The 21,953-nt window shown below is 38.9% G+C and overlaps 1 protein-coding gene across 1 annotated transcript in view; it reads left to right on the top strand.

Moving 5' to 3' along the window:
• The first annotated feature begins 7,307 nt into the window (after nt 1-7,307).
• The window catches only part of LOC120780099 (growth factor receptor-bound protein 2), a 36,284-nt gene continuing 21,638 nt past the window's right edge, over nt 7,308-21,953 (top strand). Inside the window, exon 1 of the mRNA XM_040112382.1 lies at nt 7,308-7,671. Coding sequence (XP_039968316.1) covers nt 7,594-7,671 — 78 coding nt within the window. The 5' untranslated portion in view covers nt 7,308-7,593. The remainder of the gene's footprint in view (nt 7,672-21,953) is intronic.

Here is a 21,953-nt window from a genome sequence, read left to right as displayed (position 1 = left end):
AGCAAGCACTTACTGGGGTCGTACTACGCAATTTCACGAACTCTTGGCGATACGTGTCGGAGAAGATTGCCTGCAACTTCTGCAATCATTTAGTAAATTAAAGCACTCCGTCGATAACAAGTCTTATGAACCACCAGGAAAAATATTCTGGTTAGTCTGATAGAAAATGTTCTTCCTAGTATCCTTTTAAGAGACTTTCCAACCTAACTAAGATCAACAAACCGTTTTGGCGCCAAGAACTCAACTAGAGCTCTAGATTTTTCTATAGACGGCTCATATTTTGAAAAGTCAGACGATGTTGTCTAACTGTAAATTGATCAACCTTAAAAATACTATAAGGTATTTCGGATATAAGAATCTAAAGAAGCCTTTAAGAATTTCAACTTCAGCTCATAAAAAATCCCACAAAACTCTATTTTATATCGGTATGAACCTTTACAAGATCATTTTTTGAAAAAAAAAATAAAAAATCTAGTTGGTTTCAACTATGCAACATAGGCTTTTATTTTTTGTATTTAAATGGAGTTACTTGACTTCATTGTCTACTGAAGCTGATCCTAGTCTTTCCGATGGAGAAATATCGTATATTCACATGGCGTTGTGTTCTTTTACGGATTCACCAATCAAGTAATTCAATCCTTAATTTGGATGTAGTAATTCATTCATACCTTAGGCTTCGTTGAGTCAAGCCCATTATATTCTGCGTGGCTTGGCATGGTTGAGGGTGCTGGAAAAGACTGTACTAGCTCATGAAGCTCAAGACCTTTAGCAGCTGGCGCTCATCAGCATCTGTGTTGCACTAAGGTCCACACCAAACATGGCATTAATGTCATTTTGCACATAGCGGTGTCCGGAATGTGTGCGAATTTTGTTATCACATTCTGGGGAGCTAAGTATCTAAATGGAAAAGTCTCTGAACATTCTGGAATTCTCTTATGATTTGACGTCATAACGGATCTTTTCGAACATGGAGTTACCTAATCAAGCTTGGGCAGCATTTCCATTACCTACATACTTAGCTGCGAATAAGAAGTGGATGCGTAGAAGTCATTAGAGAGAGGAAGTAAGCTTCACAAATGCCTCAAAAGTTGGAAGAAAGGTTGGTGGACATTAGTTTCAGGTTTCCTGCCAATTGTACCATTTTTCAAGTGGAGGTTGCTGCCATTAAAGTAGCAAAAGATCTACTACTCCGGCGAACAGTTGTTGAAACTCTGAAAGCAATGTGGCGATACTAGGCTTGGGCTCACTAACCATGCGTTCAAGGCTAGTTAAGAAATGTTCAATCTCGGTATTAACAGCATAGAGTCACTTCGTGATAACGACACAGGGCACAGCTGAAAAACAGATAATTGCAAAGCTGATAGGAAAAGGCACTTTAGCCCTGTCATCAATACAATGGGAACTGATCGGAGCTCCGTTCTATTCAAGGACTTCGCGGGAGTTTGGACAGCACTGGGCGAGCATTAGTTAGACCGACCATTATTACCACAGTCGCAAGATCCATTAGGCCAAAATCAAAGCAAGAGGTCTACTGAGTTTTTGGCTCGCAGTAAGGATAGGCTTTCTCTAGTTACTGTGACTCCCGCTGAGCTGGTGAGATGAGAAATATAGCGCATAAGAAGTTTTGTATTAGCCTCAAGGCAATGTGTTGACTTATAAGATCTGATTACAGGAGCACTCCAAGTGCGAAACCCCATCTTGAGGATCAGACATTGAACTTGGGTTTCTATACTTCATTCCAATGAGGAATTTACACCGGCTTAAAGATCCATTACTTTCTCTCCTCCTTTAAAAATATCAAAAGATTGTGACTGCTATGAAAATGTTTCATTCGTTACCTGCTGATGATAACAGAGGAATCGGGAGGTCCCTACTGCGTCTCAAAGACCGTCGGCACTGAGCTACGAAGCTTTTTGAGCCATCTTCTAGTTGTCTAGAGAGAATATATTAAAATTGGAGGTGGCGCTTTACTAGTTGGTGGTAACACTAAAGAACAACCAAAAAACAATATACACATTAAAATTGGTCAATTGGACAAATTAGGAAAAGACTGCAATAGGAGCTAGACAAATGATTATATAAATATGGTCTGTCAGATAAAGCCTGGAGGTTATTGCCTCAAGAGCTCCACATGCAGCGTAAGCTTCTATACATTGAAAGGAGGAGAGAATATCTTCCTTATGTGGTTAATGGACGGTATGCTGATGACAAGTTGGGATCTCTTTTCCCTTACTGATTAGCACCAACCGTTGCTTTTTCCAGGGTTCGGGGAATATTCCGGCTTCGAGGCAGGCGTTGTTTATATTTCATAGTACTGCCGGTCGGTCTGCAGCGATTATTTTCAGAATTTCTGCTAGGATTCCGTTGTTGGTCTTGAGCTTGTTAGTAGCTAGTTGCAGTTCTTCGAGGGTATACTGGAGGATTTGTGGAAGTCCTAGAGTACATTCTGCATCACTAGACCCTTTTTCGTGGGTGTTTAACGATTTCTTGAAACAAGGTGTTCAGCTTCTCTCCCGCGGAATCAGTACATTTTGTATTACTTGTACCTAAAACTGCAAAAATTAAGCCTCTGCTGCACCTTATGCTACAACAGTGGCGGTTAAAATGTACTTTTTAGTTGCTAAGGTTTTGAACTTAACTAAGTTTAACATTGAAAAGTCATTCACAATAGTTTAAGAAAATAGTCTGAGATTTCTCTCTATCAAGCGGTAATACTTTTATTGATCTGCTCACGCAAAAATTTAGTTGTTACTACTCTCAAACAATAGTTTTTTTTAGAATTTTCAATAACAGCACTATTTTTTTATTCGAGTTCATAGAGCATTAAATTTTTGAAATTAATACGACAGTTTGATTGCCAACTTTACAGCTTGACAGCCAATGTTGTGGGCTAGCCGCTTGAATTCCTCAATAACACTGAGTTGCAACTGAATTTCAAAGTATCAACTTGCAACCCTGCACCATCATTGGGGCAGTAGAAAAATGCCAACAAAAGAGAATCCAGAAGAATTCAACTTGTCGTCTGTCATCGTTGTCGTCGGGTGTATGTAAACGCGGTTTGCGTCCGTCGCTTTTTTTCTGCACAAGTAATTCTAAAGTAATATTTAACACTCGCATTTCTCACAATAAATTTATTTAATTTGTTCACGGTGCTTTGCATAAAATTAGTGTATGTGTGTGTTTATGTTAATATTTAAATAAATATATAAGGCACAAAGTGGAGGTGATTTATGACGTATATATGTATATACATATATAAAGCAGTGGAAAGGAGTAAGAAAAGGAGACAAACTTGAGTGCAAAAGCGGAATGAAAGATATTCCTTTGTGCTGCTGGTTGGAATTCGGTGGTGCTTGTATGCGTGTGTGTGTGTTTCTAGAAAAGCAGGAATTGTGGCCTGAAACGAACCTAACAAAAATCAAGTGAACTGTCTGCATATATGGTCAGCTAACTTAATGAAGCGTAAAAAAGAAAACAAAAAAAAATTATAAAAAAGTGTGCTATTCAAAATTTGTTATGTGCATAAAAGGCAACAGTGTGCCGCTAACCAAAAATTATTTTTAATTTTGTTGTTGCTATTGACGCTTTGCTACTTTGCAACGCCCACACGCACTACAATAAATAAAATATATATTTGTAGCAACTCATTACTGGGTAGCCGTATGACAAGTCGTGCAGCTAGAAGACGCTCGGTAGGTCTTCGATGCGGCTTGTTATGTCTGCGTACGTTGTTGTTATTGTTTTACAGGATATTGAACTTGTGCAGCGTTTTGCCTGAAAGGGTCACATTTTCTACTGATCTGGCAACGCACAATAAACAGACCTGTTTGTAAAAACAACAATATTCATTAACCAGAAAAAATAATATTGTGCGCACAGGTTTTCTTGACTTGCATGTGACTAACTTAGATTTATGTAATCTCCACCAAAGCGGCTTAAGCAGTAGAATTCTTTCCAGTATACATTTAATTCTTCACAATTCTATTTCCATAATTAATTTGCCTATTTTCAATCAATCTTCATCAATTTAATTGCAACGCTCTAAATCAGCAGCAGTGAAGCAGGCAACAATTGCTGTCTCGAAATCTGCTCGACTCCAAGCGATCTCCATGCAAACATACACACACACATACACGTATGTATATGTAAATCTTCACAAAGTTCGTTCAAATTTATGTATACACATACATATGTACATATGTCCGTGGGGCCAGCGAAGATGTCATAGACATTGCCGATGAATCTATACAAAAACAAAACTCATTGAAAGTAAATAAAGAAGACACAAAAAGCGCATCATACAAAATGTGTAATACAAAATACATACATACATACTTACATACATATGTATATGTATATCCACTTATGTATTTTAATATGTTCGTATGAAATGCTAAACGACACCACGAATGCACGACGCAGCGCAGATAGCAAGAATGTTCAAAACGAATTGAATTCGAATACAAAAACAACAACAAAAAAGCAAGTAGAAAATCAGTAAGAGCAACAATCAACAACAGAAATAACAATAGCCGCATAGCGCATGGGTCAACGCATAGTTTTCAACGACACGAGGGGTATAAAATTTCGTTCGAGAACAAAACCTGACAGCACAGCGTAGCGCAGCACGTTGGCAACAACGCCACAAACAAAAAGTAAACATGCATACATGCATACCTATCTTCTGTATGTGTGTGTTTGCATGTACACATATAGCTAGCACAAATAACAATTCGCCGAAATATGCCGATTCAGGTGACGTTGGCAGCGCAGTGGCGCACACTTTTCTTCTGCTGAGAAATCAAATAAACAACAATAACAACGTTGTTGACGGCATTACCAGATGGTTGCGACTTATTTTTGTGTAGTTTGGCATTCGTGGGAGTGTATTTTGCTAAAGTGGCTGTCATTTCAAATATGATTCCTGACTTTTGCACATGTTGCTGCCACAATCTGCCGTACTCAAGGCTTCAATTCTCATTTTTGATATACATATTTCGAAAGAGAGTCTAAACCTTGCTTAATTTCTTTCCTGTAGCTAGCTAACTCCTACCTATTCAGAATCGACTACGCTAATGAGTCCCGCATGACTCTAACCACTTCTTTGTATGTTCAATGAATTCCACTCTCATCTCCTTATAGTCCGAAACCGTCGAAACAACACATAATCTGAGCTTGCCTGATGATTTCAAAGACAACTAAATTGTTGCTTGCAGGCGATGAGCTCGAGTTGCCAAGGGAATCTAAAGTGACCCCTGTGCTACTTTGTTCTCCATACTGTAGCAAGTGAAAATAATAATTTTACAGAATCAACCCCGACATACGAAATATATGGCCAGCGTGCAATGAATCCCCACATTACACTAACCACCTCTTTGCGTTTCCAACAAAACCCAATCTCATCCTGTGGTCCGACCCCGTCCAAACAACGGTTACCACCACAGTCGGCTCTACGTAACCAGAACGGATCCGTATTTTTATTCGGAACAAGACTGTCAAGCCCACAGAATTCCTCGAAAATACATCAGGAATGTTTTATGCCGATTCAGCAATAACAAAAAGCTGCATGTTTCCTGGACCTACCGTTAGATGACTTCGGTGACCACCAACCCTACTACTACTACTCAATACCCCATTAAATAACAGCTCCAACTAACTAACTTGTACCTTCTCACCTAAACACGGTCCAGATAATCATATCTATGTAAACTGGAATGGAACTGTTAGCCACGGTTATATCAACAATATAAATTCGTTAGAGCTTTAAGGTTAACATGCTCTATTATTATACCTTGAACAGAATATAAGTTTGTAACATACAGATAGAGATGTCGAAGACCCAAAAATTCGATTTAGTTGTGTCCTTTTCCCCCCTAAAAATTGACCGCAGATATCAGACCTCTATAGTATATAGCTGTCAGACAAATTGACCGACCAAAACCAAGTCCTTCATAGCACCTCTTTTTTCACGAAATTTCATAAAAAAATGTTTAATGGTTATTGTCCAACGCAGTGTTAGAGTATCTGAAAAATTATTTAGATCAGACTTCTTCTTATAGTCAAGTTTACAACAGCGCGCTAGTCGTTTCTCCTTTTCGCTGTTTGGCGATAATTGGAGATTCCAAGTGTAGTCAGGTCCTCAAAAGAGGGTCTCTCATCCGACGCTGTTTTCGCCTTGAAATGGATATTTTTGGCTACCCAGGGGATACTTGGTCTAAGGCAAGAAGTCGTGAGCCGCTGGAACCATATGTAAAATAATATTTTCTGGCCACTCCCAAATGGATGACGCTCAGAAAACTTTCTTCACTTGCGTGAACTTCTACACAACTCCATCATCCACTCAGACTCGGCTTGAACTACTATGGCATATAATGCAAAGAAAGGAATGAATGGAATTTTTTTCAAATTAAGAGTGCTATAACTTCGGTGCAAAAAGAAATTAACTCAAACTGCTCACTATTTTTTACACCTCTATATCAACATGTGCGAAATCACAGACAAAAACGCTTATAATTTCTCCAAAAAGTACATTTCACTAATCCCCTGATCATCTGGCAGCATTGACTTTATATGGGGATAAAGAGTTGATTGAGCTTTACGCCGCTTTGGCATAGCAAGCGCGCTCCGCACCCATACGTCAAACGCTTGCGGTGGGGAGTAACATGTAGGTGAGCAATGGAGCTAGCGAAATGTGCGCTGCCGCTGCCGATGTGCTGATTTCGTTGCTCAGCTTGCTGGTTCATTCTTCGAAGCTACGTCGTGCGGGCGCTACGTACAAATGTATTCTATCTATCAACTTACACATGCAAATTCTATTCATACATTATTCCGCTAAAATAGAACAAACGCGAAAATAAACCCAAAAAACGGAGGTAAAATAAATATATAAAATATCAAACAAAATTGTTGGCGTGTGCAGAACGCGTAAAAGAACAAGTGTTTGCCAAATTACTAAAATGTAAAATAGCATAAAAACCGAAAAAAGTGTAAATATTTGTTGGTTTTATTGTGGGCAACAAGTGCGGAAATCTCATGCGAATTAAAAGCTTTTCAAAATTTCAACTAAAAAAAGTTAATTGAAAGTATATTTAGAGCAAAAGTTTTTTTAACGTGTTGAATATATTTTATTTTTTTAGCTTAATAGTTTAGTGCAGCGTGAACAAACACACAAACAGCTGAAGGCTGATTTAACCTACAAATATACGTATATTTTCAATTTACTAATTTTAACGCAAGTACATAAGCAAAACACCAAATTTTATCAATAAAATTTAAACTAAACCATATTATACATATATAAAAAAAAGAAAACAACGAAGGCTGACAAAAACGGAAAACACACAAAATAAATACAAAAAAAAATAACTTTTAAGCAAAATCTAAAAGAAAAAAATATTTGCGTACTGCAGATAAACAACATTAATTGAGCGTTTTATTTTAAGCACAAATTAATTAAACAACAACAATCGCTTTTAATTAAAACGATTGTATAAATACACCGCCAAACAGGGATAGCAACAACAACAACCATAAAAAAACAACACAAAATATTTCATAGCGCAAAGTTATAACGCAACAAAAAAGTTAATCAAAATGGAAGCAATTGCCAAACACGACTTCTCAGCAACTGCCGATGACGAATTGAGTTTCCGCAAAAGCCAAATTTTAAAGGTAAGTCGCTACCAAGCTGATAAACATACGCGAAAAATAGATAAAATACATTGGAAAGTACGTAAAAGTATGTGTGTCAGTGGGTGTTGGCGGTCAGCGAGGCCACAGGCGCTTGAGGTCAGCTGGCCGCACTGTAAACATCGATATATACTCGTATAAATGTATTTTCTTACAGCTGATAAGGTCTTTGTTTAATTTTATTTTTCCTTTGTTTTGTTGTTTTTGCTCCAGTTTCATGATACTGCATTGCTGCATACATTTTAGCGCTGATTTATGGCTTTGTTGTTTGTTTTAAGTGTATCTTCCTGCTAAGCTTATCAAACAAATCTAGCAATTAAGAGAAGAGTACTTAAACTTCAATACTTCTAGTGCCGTTGGCAACGCTGTGTCTGAGAATATATTTTTTCTCTGATAAAAGCTGATGTAGTACACATTTACTCAGCAGCCTGAATATGTTCAAAGAGCAAACTCTCATAGGCATCTTCGATTCATTGTGGATTACACCAACAATCTGACTTAATGGCATTTTACACATAGTACCTCAGGCCACTGCCGGCAGGTGCTTTGCTGCGAAGTGCGCTCTAAGGCTTAGAATAGCTGAATCTATGAAGGAGTCCAAACAAGGGCACGTCGAAATTCACTTCTCCTTCACCAGCATTTCTGAAAACTTGGATCACTGCGTCGCAGAAGCTACTCGGGGCGGTTTTTCTCTGCTCAAATCCCTACGAACAGATATGTATGTGGATGAGGAGGAGTCGCTAGAGAAGACGCGCATTGAGCTTTTTCATGGATGGGTCGGAGCCAGTAGGGAAGGTTGAGGGGGAGTTTTCTGTAAGGAGCTTTCCGTCAATCTTAGCTTCAGGCTATCAAATCACCACTATCTTTTTCAAACATAAATGGTTGTTATTAGGGTGGCGGTAGACGTACTGGTACGACATGCAACCTCTTTTAAGGTAAGTGGGTATTCAACCCAAAGCAGAGCAACAATGTAAGCTTTGAGCTCGCTAACTTTGTTCTTAAAGCTAGTCAAGGAGTGTGTGCCTTCTTTAGATATATCATAGAACTACTTCAACTACAGACTGGTTTGGGTGCTTGGTCATAGAGGAAACAATGGCGGGTACAAAGCCGGCGAACTATCCAGGGGAACTCTTACCGACAAACTAGTCAGAGGAACTCTTGCTCCGCTCACATCATCATGGGACCAAGATCACATTAGATCATTTTACTTGGTGTGCACTTAGCAAGACTCGTCTTGAACTATTTCCCCTTAGCAAAGTTCTTCCTGCCGCAAACTTAGAGGTTCTTGCTGGACATTGTCCAATAGCCATTCATAAGGTAAGCTAAAAATATCTTGATGGATGCTATCAAAGTTGTTGGAGGAGGTTTGTGGTAGAAACATGCAGGTTCTTTCTCCAGACTTTGCAAGATCGATTTAAAAACATCTCGGCAATCTTGACTTCGGTGAAACAATCCGAACTGTTGTTGGGCTCGAAGCGCTTGGTCGTTTTGTGAGCGTCTTATGATCAATTATATAGGAGTTTTAAATAATACAACGGACCGGCGTTCTAATCTGTGCAAGTGAAACTCCTGTTAGGATCTACCTCATAACCTAATGTGTAGTTGCTCCTTTCAACAAGCTTTAAGAAATGATGAAAAAACTTAAAAGTCACATGAACTTAAAACAAAAACCGGGTTCAGAAATAGATGGTCATAGAGGAGTATACAGCGATAACACTTTCCTAGAGACGACATTACCAAGAAAATACACTTTAAAAAAACCTGATCTTTCCAGTGGAGGGGAGGTCTTTCTCTTCCTCTGCTACCTCCGGCGGGTACTGCGTCGAATACTCTCAGAGCTAGAGTGTTTTTATCCATTCCGACGATAAGATCATATATAGCCGCTGTCTCTTAATTCGCTGAACTATATCAATGTCGTAGTACATACATATATCTCGTGCAGCTCATTGTTCCATCGAATGCGATATTCGCCGTTGCCAAGGAACCATAAATCTTCCGCAGAACCTTTCTGGATGGATGGAGCCATGTGTAGAAGTTCACGCAAGTGAGGAAAGTTCTCTGAGCGCCAATCTTTTGGGAGGGGCCAGAAACGATTCTTTTACATAGCATCTCACGACTTCAGGTCATAGACCAAATATCCTCTGGGTAGCCAAGAATTATTCGTTTGAAGGCGAGCTATAAGGCGAAACATCCCTCCCCAGGCTTGTGCACTGAGTTTGGGTTCAGCCACGTAAAAAAACACCCCCGATGGACAGATAATGCGACGTATGTGTTCAGTTGTTATCTTTAGAAAGTCTGCCAGCACGAAAATTTTCACTTTACGGTCATCCAAGATTATTTTATGGACTTTTTTGATGTTTTCGTCGGCGACACCCTGTTTTGTTTTTATTCATTTTTATGACGCATTCTCTCTCATTAATTCATATATTTTTATTTAATCAAAGCTTAAACCCGTCATTCAGCATACACTGAAGTCCAGTAATTAAATCACGCACTTTAATTTGAATAAAATTTAGCTCAACAGCAGTTATGTGTATGAATATTCCACAATCGTTATCCATTCAGCGCATAAGCGCATTATTAAAGACCGGCCGCCACCACCTGTGCGTTGCGGAGAAGGATGCGCAACACATTTTTGCGCTGTAAATTCCTTTTTTTTGCGGAATCAGTTGTCTGGAGCATATGTCATAAACGTGTATAAACAAATTTAGCAGCATTCATTGCATGACTCAGTTGTGACTAACTTTACATTTTTACATCTGTATGTATGTACGTTATGGTTAAGCTTCTAAGAAGTGAATGTTGTCGAAGTCGCCCCATACAAGCATACACCACACACACACACAAGCACTCATACATTTGCATGTGTGTATTATGCAGCAACTGGCGGGCCATAGAAATGTTCAGTCTTCCAACTTTTTCATATGCAAATCTGCATAACAACTACAACAACTATGCGGGGAGTTCAACGTCATCGCCAATGTTGCCTGCTCTGACCCCTCGATCTCCTGTTATGCATACACGCCGCTGTGGTAGAGATGTTGGCGGGGAGATGTTAGTGCAGCGTGTGTTGCGCCAGCTCGTTAAGGTGAAAAGTAAATAGATGTGAGGTTCAAGAGATTTTCTGCACAACGCTGCGCTAAGAGGCAAGTAAAAAGAAAGCATTTTCATGCATAAAAGCAATAAATAGGGGAAAATATTGTAGTTTCTGTGGGAAAGACAAGCTTTTGAGTTACTCTTTTTTGTTTGTTGTTGTTGTTGTTGCTGTTTTTTTTCTTTGCATTGCTTTTATTTTTACAATTTTCTACTTCATCAGCGTAATTCAATTCGAGTTGTCAACGTGCACGCCAAACGGGCGGCATTTCGCCTTTGCGCGCAGTCACCGCTGCTCACCTAGCATTTTGCTCATCAGCTAGACACTTGTTAATCTGTTGCTTTCGTAGAATGAGGGAAAGAAAATTAATACGCCAACTCGGCGCAGGCCGTCAACCACACATTCTACCAACCACCCACACACATACATACATAAGTCCACTGTACTCATCCCACCTGTGTTTGGCGTAACTTACAAACTTAGGTGGGCGGAAAATTCGGTAATATGCCTGTGGCTGAATTTGAAAATTTCCATTTATGCTTGACTAAAAAGGCGAAATCTGGCAAATACCTAGGAAAAATTTGTGGAATTTGTTTTTTTATTTTGATTCGCATGTTATGTACGGATTTTTTGGGCTGATGTATACCTACGAATGCTTAATTTTGTTTGTAAGTGGCCGTTATGATTTACTGAGATTTGATGATCACCAAACACCTTTTCCCTACCATCGAAATAACACGTTTCCTGAGCGTCTTCAACTAGCTTTTGATGACCACATTCTTTGGCTTATGATTTACTGAGATTTGTTGATCACCAAACACCTTTTCCCTAGCATCGAAATAACACCTTTCTTGAGCCTCCTCATCTAGCTTTTGATGACCACATTCTTTGGCTTTTATTTTTTTTGAAGACTATCTCTTTCAAATGTTGGCCCCGGCTACATATGGTCCATCCGTGGAGTCCAATTTTCAATGACGCGTTCGAGCATTTCGACTGGTAACTGGCAGCTCTTGAATCTGTTCAGGTTTCTCTTCGTTTCTAATGCGGCAATTTTACTCGTTTACATACCTATTGTCCCAAAAATGGACATCATCGTTGAACAAAATTTGGCTCGAAAACGTCGGATCTTCTTGGAACTTTTCAAGAGCTCAAAGAGCGAAGCGATGTCGCTTGAGAAGGTCGAGCGGCTTCAGTATTTTGTATACTTTCAATTTAAGATCTCCAAGTTGTCCCATACGTCAGTCTGAGTTTCTGCGAACGGCGCCGAAACGACTCTCCACGATATTCGTGTACACTCTCAGCGACGTCTGCTATATTTTCTCTACTGCGTACTGAACGTGGTCTATTTGGTCGAATATTATCCAATAATGAGTGCTGGGACTCAAGATGGGTGATGGTGTTGTGAATAGTACGCTCAGTAGGCTGATTGTGTTCACCGTAAGTTGACACATTCTTTACAGAACGTGAATTTTCGTTTTGAACTATTTGTAAACCTTGTTCAGGCGCAAGTCTTTCCATGATGAAATACCAAACAGTACTGAACAAAAATACGTCACCACTCACGCGTGATCTGCGCAAAAGAGGCTATTGAAAAAGTACCTCCACTTGCATCACCCTCTATATATACCCATAAAATAACATAACAATATTCCTTTAAATTAAATAGAGTGAAGTCTGTTTTCAACTTCTTCTTTCCAACGGAGTAGAGGTCTTCCTCTTCCTCTGCTACCCCCGGCGGGTACTGCATCTTTTCAGAGCTGGAGTGTTTCATCCATTCTGTCTCATAATTCGCTGAACTATGTCAATGTCATCGTACATCTCGTACATCTCATCGCTCCATCAATCTGTTGACTGATGCCAAGAGCACACTGAAATTATGGATGGAATACTTCCCCAGCCTGCTGAATGGCAGTGAAAACACTTGGAACCCGTTTCCAAAGGCGATGACGATGAAGCAGACGTTCAATTGTCCAACAATGAAGAAGTCTGTTGTCAACAGTTCTTACTTTCGTAATACTTTTATCATTTAAATTTATAAGTCATTCTACGATAAAATGACAGTTTTGACATATTCTCATAAGTCTAACCATATATCAACCCTTTAATAGCACCCATTATTTAGGTTGCTGTTTACTAACCAGCAATACTGTAAAAATAGTTCTGCTTTCTTTCCACAAATTGATGAATCGGTACACTAAAAGTCACTAACCTCAAAGTCGAATGCCACTAATCAATTGTGGGATCATCTTTGAGTCAATTAAGAACTTTTTTTTTTGTAGATTTTTTGATAAATGGCAAGTATGCTGGTGGCTTATCTCGAGCTTTTTTCAGTAGCTAAGCTGCGCACAGAGTTTTTATAGTATTTGTGGAACACATGGTTGTCGTGGTGAACTTCACCTACCATCTCCCAGCAAAACTGTCAGTTAGAATTTTCATCATCGTCAGCATAGTCGCGAGCATGACCGTGAATGCAGTGCTGACGAAATGCTGCAACATAGAAATAAACGAAATAAAGTGAAAAATCGTACGAAAAAGATAAAATAATAATAACAGCAAAAAAATGTAAAAATGAAGCAAAGAAAATATTGTATATAGTAGCAATGCCGATAACAGCAGTGAGCTGAAATATGTGCACACATGCTGGCAATTGTAATAATAACAAGAAGAATAAACGTTAAATTCGGACACAATACCCTTGACGGGTGCATTTTTTATGGCTTTAAAGGGTATTGGAAGATATTAAGATTTTGATCGCTCAGTTTGTATGGCAGCTATATGCTATAGTGGTCCGATCTGAGCAACTTTTTGGGAATTTGTATCGTTGCCTCGGACAATTATCCGTGCCAAATTTCATCAAGATATCTCGTTAAATAAAAAAGTTTTTTATACAAGGACTTGATTTTGGTCGATCTGTTTGTATGGCAGCTATATGCTATAGTGTTCCGATCTGAACAATTTTTTGCGAATTTGTATCGTGGCCTCGGACAATTATCCGTGCCAAATTTCATCAAGATATCTTACTAAATAAAAAAGTTATCCATACAAGATCTTAATTTTGAACGGTCAGTTTGTATGGCAGCTATATGCTATAGTGTTCCGATCTGAACAATTTTTTGCGAATTTATATCGTTGCCTTGGAAAATAATCCATGCCAAATTTCGTAAAGATATATCGTCAAATAAAAAGTTTTTTATACAAGAACTTCATTTTTGTCGATCTGTTTGACAGCTATATGCTATAGTGGTCCGATCTGATCAATTTTTTCGAAGTTTGTAGCGCTGCATTGTATAATTATTTCTGCCAAATTTCGTAAAGATATCTTTTCAAACAAAAAAGTTTTCCTTACAAGGACTTCATTTTGGTCGTGATAAACTTTATAGAGTCTCCGAAATTTCCCTCTGGGTCTTACAAATTTCGTGGCAAACTTCATACACCCTGCTCAGGGTATAACAAGTCTAGGGCAACAGCAAAAGCAATGCAACAGTTTTTAAATCGCGTCGTCGCAGCAACATAACTATCACATAAGTACATACATATGTATGTACATACTTGCCTCCACACTTATGAATACAAATGCATTTTACCGCACTACTCAACACTGTCTCGACCGGCTGTTGACTGTCATCAATTGTAGTTGTAGTGCTGCCAGCTGTTGTTGTTGTGTTTGTTGTCGTGTTTATTTCTTCATATGCATATATTTTCTTCTTTCACATGATTTACCCTGTGCCTTGTGTTGCTTGCTTTTTGACTTTTGCTGTTGATTGTTGCTGCTGTGGCTTGCCGGCCTGATCTCGGTTCGTGATAGTTGCATTGCTTCGTGTTTTTTTCTTTGTTTCGTTTATTTCTTTTGCAGCCTTTATTGTTGTCTTGAGTGCAATGTGCCGTGAGCACCAAAAAAACAAAAACAATTTGCAAAACAAAAAAAACAGAAAACATAGTACAAAAAATTAGGCCGCATGCCAGCAGCCAATATTGCAACAACAAGGCATACTTAAAGCCAAGCAACAATAATAACAAAGGCAGCATAATGATAGTGCTGCAGCCTGCAAGCCATAGAACGGCAGCTGTTGGGGCGTCTGCCAGCAAGCGCAGCTGATGTCTGACATGGTAACTCGTTCATATACATACATGCATACATACATACATACATACATATGTACATACATACAGAAAAATCTTTTCGGCTTGCAGACATGCATTCTAAGATAGTAAATATGAAGAGTATGTGTATTGACATTGGCGGACATGCAAATGTAAACAGTTAGCAAAACGATGATTCTTCGGTTGCGGTTGCGATCGTTTTTGTGATGAATGCGATATATGTATGTAGAAGATAACTTGTTGACTATTGACATCACAAAAGACTATTGAAATAACAATAACTGTCTTCGTCAGCTCGAGAACATCAGTCGAATCTAAGAAGCAACTTGCATAGATCAGCTTTATACTCCAACTTCTCGATCACGGGTAGGATACACAGACTTGGTGGTACTTAGTAATTTTATCTTAAGTATATCTCGAGAACATCAGTCGAATTAAAAAAGCTACTGCCATAGATCAGTTTTATACTCAAACTACCCGATACCGCATTGGATACACAGACCGACCTACTGGTCCTAAGTATTTTGATCTTAAGAATTCGTCATATCCAACGTCAACGCTTTTTGATGATACTTTGCTACTTGATCTAGTCCTTTGAACCAAGAAGCTCCTAGATAAGTCTGGGCAGAAGCATAGAAGGTGTTTCAGCGTCTTAAATGCCTACTATGCATTTTCTACATGTGTTGTCGTTACGGATACTAATGCCCATTCGGCTCCGGTCACCCTGATCCGTCAGTCCTTTCAGAAATTTTCTTATATATCGTTTCTAGTGACTTACGTATTTCCTGTTCCGCTTCGGTAGCAAAACAGACGGCAAGCAGATCTCATCAGCTATTTCGTTTTCTGAAATTATTTTCTGGCCTGGATCCCAGCATATATGTATACAACCGCTTTCCTTCAGTCACTATATCTACTACATCCTTCTAAGTACGCTCTCCGACCAAACACGTTATAAGGTAATTGCCTTAATTGTAGCCTGGCTTTCAACGTATATATTGATCTTTTTTATGTGGTTTTCTGCGTTATTAACTCTCTGAGCCAATTTCCTGACCGCAAAGACTTTTGTCTGCAGTATTCCGTAAGTTTGAAGGGTTTAAAGATCCAGCTTCGAGCAATAGATTCCGGCGCCCATTCCCTTAGCCAAACTAAAGAGTTGCCTGGCGTACAAATTTTTGTCAACTTACAAGGCAAAACAGGAGGAAACTTGAAGTTGGCCAATGCACTCTTCTCTTTTCTTCTAGTCACATGTTAGTAGCGGGGCTACCTCCCAGGAGCTTCAAGAGATCATTCCTTGATTACATCGACAATATTGCACAATTTTCTGACCAGACAACGGGCGGAATGCCATTCACAGAGGCGCTTTAACCCCTTATCTGACTCTCTCCCAGTAAATGGCGTCTTTAGAGTCAAAAAAACTAGTCATAGCAGAGAAAAGCTTGAATCCCCGCATATCTGTTTGTTCGAATTTACTCAGTTCAGCTCTTAACGATGACTCACGCCTTGTTATGTCTATACTGTCACTGCTCTTGTTATTATGTCCGTGACTCTACACATAAGCATGTATGTAATTCACAAGTGAGTGCTGGCTGTGTCCCTGACACGAGCAACAATTGTGTCTGGGGTTCTGTGCTGCCTAACAAAAGGTTTCTGTCCGTCGTGTTGGTGGGGCAGCGCGTTGGCGGCATTGCCAGTCATTACTTTGCCATCTGCAATGCTGCACATCACATGCTGTTGCCGGGTATACAAGTATTTTTCTATTTGCTTGTTGCTATTATTGTTATGGGCTGGTCAAGCAACTTTTCCTGCTTCGCTATATTTCCATGCATTTCTCCTTTGTTTGCTCGTTTATCCATACTTTTGCTTTGCTTACTTTTAGTTGCTTTATTTTTTTTTAATATTTGTATACCCTCAACAGGGTATGTTAAGTTTGATACGAAGTTTGTAATACCAAGTAGGAAAAGTCGGAGGCTCTATATAGAAAAGTCAACCAGTTTTTGAGAAGTCGATCTGAAATTTTGCACACGTTTTTTTCTCTCCAAGAAGCTGCTTATTTGTTGGAATCGTCTATATCGGACCATTCTAGCATATAGCTGTCATACAACCTGACCGATCAAAATCAAGTCTTTACATGGAAAACGTTTTTATTTGACAAGATAACTTCTCGAAATTTTACACAGGTGATTGTCCACGAAAACGCTACAATCTCCGAAAGAATTGTACAGATCGGGTCACTATAGCATATAGCTGTCGTACAAACGGAGCGATCCAAATCAAGTTCTTTCGTGGAAAATCTTTTTTCTGACAAGGTGTCTTTACGACATTCGGCACAGATTTTTATTCAGGCTAATGCTGTATTCTCCGAACATATTTTTTCGGATTGGATCACTATAGCATATAGCTGCCGTACAAACGGACCGATCCAAATATACTTCTTGTATGCGGAACCATTTTATTTGTCAAGATATCTTCACGAAATTTTACACAGGGGATTGTCCACGAAAACGCTACAATCTCCGAAAGAATCGTGCAGATCGGCTCACTATAGCATATAGCTGCCATACAAACGGACCGATCCAATCAATTTTTTGTATGGAGATCTTTTTTATTTGACAAGATAACTTTACGAAATTTGGCATATGTTGTTGTCCAAGGCAGCGCTACAACCTCCGTAAAACTTGTTCAAATCGCACCACTATAGCATATAGCTGTCATGCAAACGCATTGATCAAAATCAGGATAAAGAACTTTTTATACCTTCTGTTACTCTAAGAAATGCGTCTTTGCAGGGTATTATAACTTCGTGCAACTGAAGTTAACGTTCTGTCTTTTTCTTTACTTATCATAGCCAAACTTTGCCGACTAAATAATTTTTTTCAATGTTTTTTGCTCGAATTAATCATGCTTACTTTTGTTTTGTTCTTTTTTTCGCTGAAATGAAATTTGCCTAGCAACATTGTTGCTAAGCCGTCAGAGACACAGCTGGTGGAAAACGCGCGTTGTTGTTATTTTTTATTTCGTGGGTGCATATGTAGTATGTGGAATTTGCAATTTTTCGGCCGCTCCTTTTTATTTGCTCTCCGACATGCTCTCGTTGCATGCCCGCCTCACTAGCGACTGTCATTTGCGGTTGATTGCTTTTTGACTGCCGCCGTCTGTAGACTTTTTGTAATCCTGCCGCCAGCATTGTTGCTTTGCTGTTGTTTTCCACTACTTTTTCTTTTATTAATATTTTTTCGTTTGTTTACGCTGTTGCACTTCCTTATTGCGTTCACAGGCGGCACGCATGCAATTTTCGCTTGCAGTATTTTCACGTATGCATATAAAAATGTATATAAATACATACATACTTATATGTAAGTTTGTATGTATGGTATGCCGGTCCGTGCGTTTCTGCTCACCTTAAACGTCGACTTTCTGTTTCTACTGCGCATTTTTAGCATTATATGTACCACCTCCTTACTTGCCGCAGCAACTTTTAGTTTCATTTCAGTCCATTGTATTTTCTTGACCCATCTCCCCTCTCTCCTTTTGTTTTCACACTTATCGCTAGCTATGTACGAATATGTCTTGCACACACATGCGTTGTAAGTGGCTGACATTTCTACTTTGGTCAGACCAGTTTTTTTCGACTCATTACTAGTGGATTTTTTACAGCACTTTATTGCATTTTCTTTCACTTCTTCCTGCATTTTACAATTTACACCATCTTTCTGGTCCGTACTCAGGCGCAGACTTGGACTCGCAACTCGTACTCCCAATCGCCGCGGCTATTTTTAGCAGTTTATTCACTCAACAATCTCTGCTCTCGAGCTGCTTTTACGCTTGTGTGAAGAAGCTTGAGAGTGTGCAGTGAAATCCAGACTACATCCAGCGCAACGCCCTGGACTGCATACTCTAAACTTATATTTATACATATACATATGTATATGTATATATGTACATTTGTTTATATAAGTTGCATATTATGTGTTTTTATGTATTGTTTGTAGGGTTTATGGTGTCGTTTGTGGCCTGTATCATCGTTACATGTTTCTTGTTAACTTCCTAACTTTTTTCTTACAACCGTGGCGGTACTTAAATTTGTTGCATGCAGTGTTGCAATCTGGTTTTGTTCGACATTCTCTTTTGACTTTGTTTTGTCACGCTTGCAAAGGTCAAGCCAAACAATTTCCGAAGCCGTATATAAATTATTTTTGTTAATAAGTAAGTAGCTGTTGGTTGCACTTACTTAGATTTTATAAACTTTAGCTGTAAAGTTGTGGAAAATATCCAGATACTAGTTATTTCATTGTTGTATGTTCCTTTGGGACTAATGTGGTCTCATTCCGGTTTTCTCAAATTTTGTGAAGAATCCCAGTATATTTCTAGCACTCGCATTTATTTTGCTTTCGAAACTGGAGTATTTCGTCTGGACTATTTTAATCGCGCGAAGTTAGATGAAGATAGAACTTTTGTTTCTTCAAACTTCTTGATAGTTCAGAGAGGTAGTCAATAGAATTGTGTCTCATACTAGCCAAAACTCGGAGTTACTATATATTCCGCTAAAGACTGAATCATCGTTAGCATCCCCTTATCTTTGTTGAACTATGATAGACAGAGACACCTTAGAACCTTGATTGATTGGTTCATAAACGAAGCATGCACCGCCATCTTAGGTCTATTGTGCCCTATCTTAAATCCCAAAGACTAACCTAGCCGCAACATATTGATAAAGTCCTATATGCCTATTTTGAAACATGGATCTAAGAGCCTTTATCCTGCACCTACAGACTGCTGTGAAGTCAATTAGCAGGTGTTCTGGCATTTCAGGCTCCCCGTCACAGAACCAGCAAATTAGGCAACAAGATAGACCCATGCTGTTTAAGTGCTTCTTCAGCTTGCAGTGGTCAGTGTAAAATGCGATCAGTAGCCTGGGTTTGTTCCCAAAGAGTTTGATTACATTGCTGAGGTTATGAGCATCCCATTAGCATGCCTTGAGTTATTGCAATTACCTCTTTCTGCCCACTCCTTTTTCCATGCGGAGCAGTTCCTCTAGGTATGGGAACCCACCCCCGTGAAGGGTTCTGGTCTTACCATGGAGGTGGATGCGGAACGGGCGAGTTCATCTGCCAGTTCGTTCTCGGCTATACCTCTGTGACCGGGCATACAGATGAGATGCACTTGGTTACGTTCCGCTAGGCTACTCAGCCGTTCTCTACACCCCTGCACCAGTGGCGATTTGATCTCATAGGAGAAAATTGCTTTAAATGACACTTGACTATCGCTAAGTATGGTTGGGATCTTACTCATAATCGTGTTCTGAGCTCTTTTGATTGACTTGCAATGTGACGATTTAATATCTAAGGAGGCTATGAATGTCCCCCCTCCAACAAACTGTACTATCGACCAGAATTTCACCATGCGCCAAACCTTGGAAAAGAGACGTGAACGACACACACCTCCTCTTCATCGATTTTAAAGAAGCCTTCCACAGAACGAGATGGAACTGCTTCTATGCCGCTATGTCTGAACTTGGTATCCACGCAAAGCTAATACGGCGGTGTAAGCTGACGTTGATCAACACAAAAAGCTTCATCAGGGTCGGGAAGTATCAGACAGCGAGATTACCTATCGTGCGACTTCTTCAAACTAGTGAGCTAGAGAGAAAAAGTACAATTTTCAATATGAGTGTACAGCTGCTAGCAAACGCCGATTATATTTATCGGTAGTTTTGCTTTCTCCAGACTGGCTATTGAAAAGTAAAGTCCTCCCTCGACGAACAAATATCAAAATCTACAATTCTCTCATTATTCCCGTCCTATTATATGGTGCAGAGGCATGGACAATGGCATCATCTGATGTGCTGGCCTTATGAGTGTTTGAATGAAAGTAAGATATATGGTCCTTTATGGACATTTACATTGTTCAACGAATGAAGAGACTGCTCGGGATAAGTCTTGTTGTCCGAATGGATGAGAAAACTCCATTTTTGAAGGTATTCGATTTAATACTCGCCTTTGAAAATAGAGGACGACCTCCACTCCGTTTGAGAGGTGAGGTCGAGAATAGAATTTGCTATCTTGAGTTGACGCCAAATAGCGAAAAGAAGAAACGACTGGCCCGCTGTTTTTAACTGGGCTTTAACCGCGTAAGCGCTGTCTACGCCAGAAAAGAAGATACATTTCTTTGGAACGTTTCTCGCATTTCCTCTTTGACTCACACAGTTTCCACCATTATATTCATATGAGGGCTGTGATCTGTGTTTCGTATAAAAAAAAACCAATATTTTTTCTAAGTAATGGCTTACCCTTGTATTCAGCTAGCTACGCGTCAGATATACATATGTATGTACATATATGAAGGTTATGTAGGTCTTTAGAACGGATCTCTGCATTTCTCTCAACCAACTTGCATTTTCCCCTTTCTCAGACGGTTCCTTGTCAAATGTTTTCAGACTTGAAACAGTTTTAATTATACGAAGGCTACGAAGAATTTTTTCCTATATAAGAATATTTTTAAAGGCTTGATTTTAGAATTGCTTCAGGATATCGTCGTTCAGATAGGTTATTTCTCTTCATATATTAAGTATGCTAGCCTTGAACAGCATCTAACGGTTTATATAAAAAGAGTTTTCAGATCACTAAAAAAATTCGTGTAATATCCTGTTATTGTAGGACAAAATTTTATAATGTCTAAAAAATTCTCTAAAATTCTGTAAATTTATTATTCATTTCTTATTATTTTTTCACATTTCTTGCATATAATCAATGCCATCATTCATACCCCAAAATAACTGGAAATTTATTGCGTTTTAAATTTTTTAATTCTTTTCCATAAAAAATAATTACACCAAAATACATAAATATGTATTACGTGTTCACTAAAAGAACACACAAAAAAAAAAAACAAAAAGATCTCTGGTCCACGCATTTATTTTTCCAACCATTTCGCTCATATTTTCCGCCTTAAATATGCCATTTTACGCCGTTTGTTTATTTTATGAATATTTTTGTGCTGTCTCCCGCCAACTGTGTGTATTTTGCATAATTTCATTGGCGATTTTCGTTTATCCGAATAAATTTTCATTTAA

This window comes from Bactrocera tryoni, unplaced genomic scaffold (assembly GCF_016617805.1).
Source record: "Bactrocera tryoni isolate S06 unplaced genomic scaffold, CSIRO_BtryS06_freeze2 scaffold_151, whole genome shotgun sequence".
Taxonomy (NCBI): domain Eukaryota; kingdom Metazoa; phylum Arthropoda; class Insecta; order Diptera; family Tephritidae; genus Bactrocera; species Bactrocera tryoni.
This window is presented reverse-complemented; position numbering and strand designations above follow the sequence as displayed.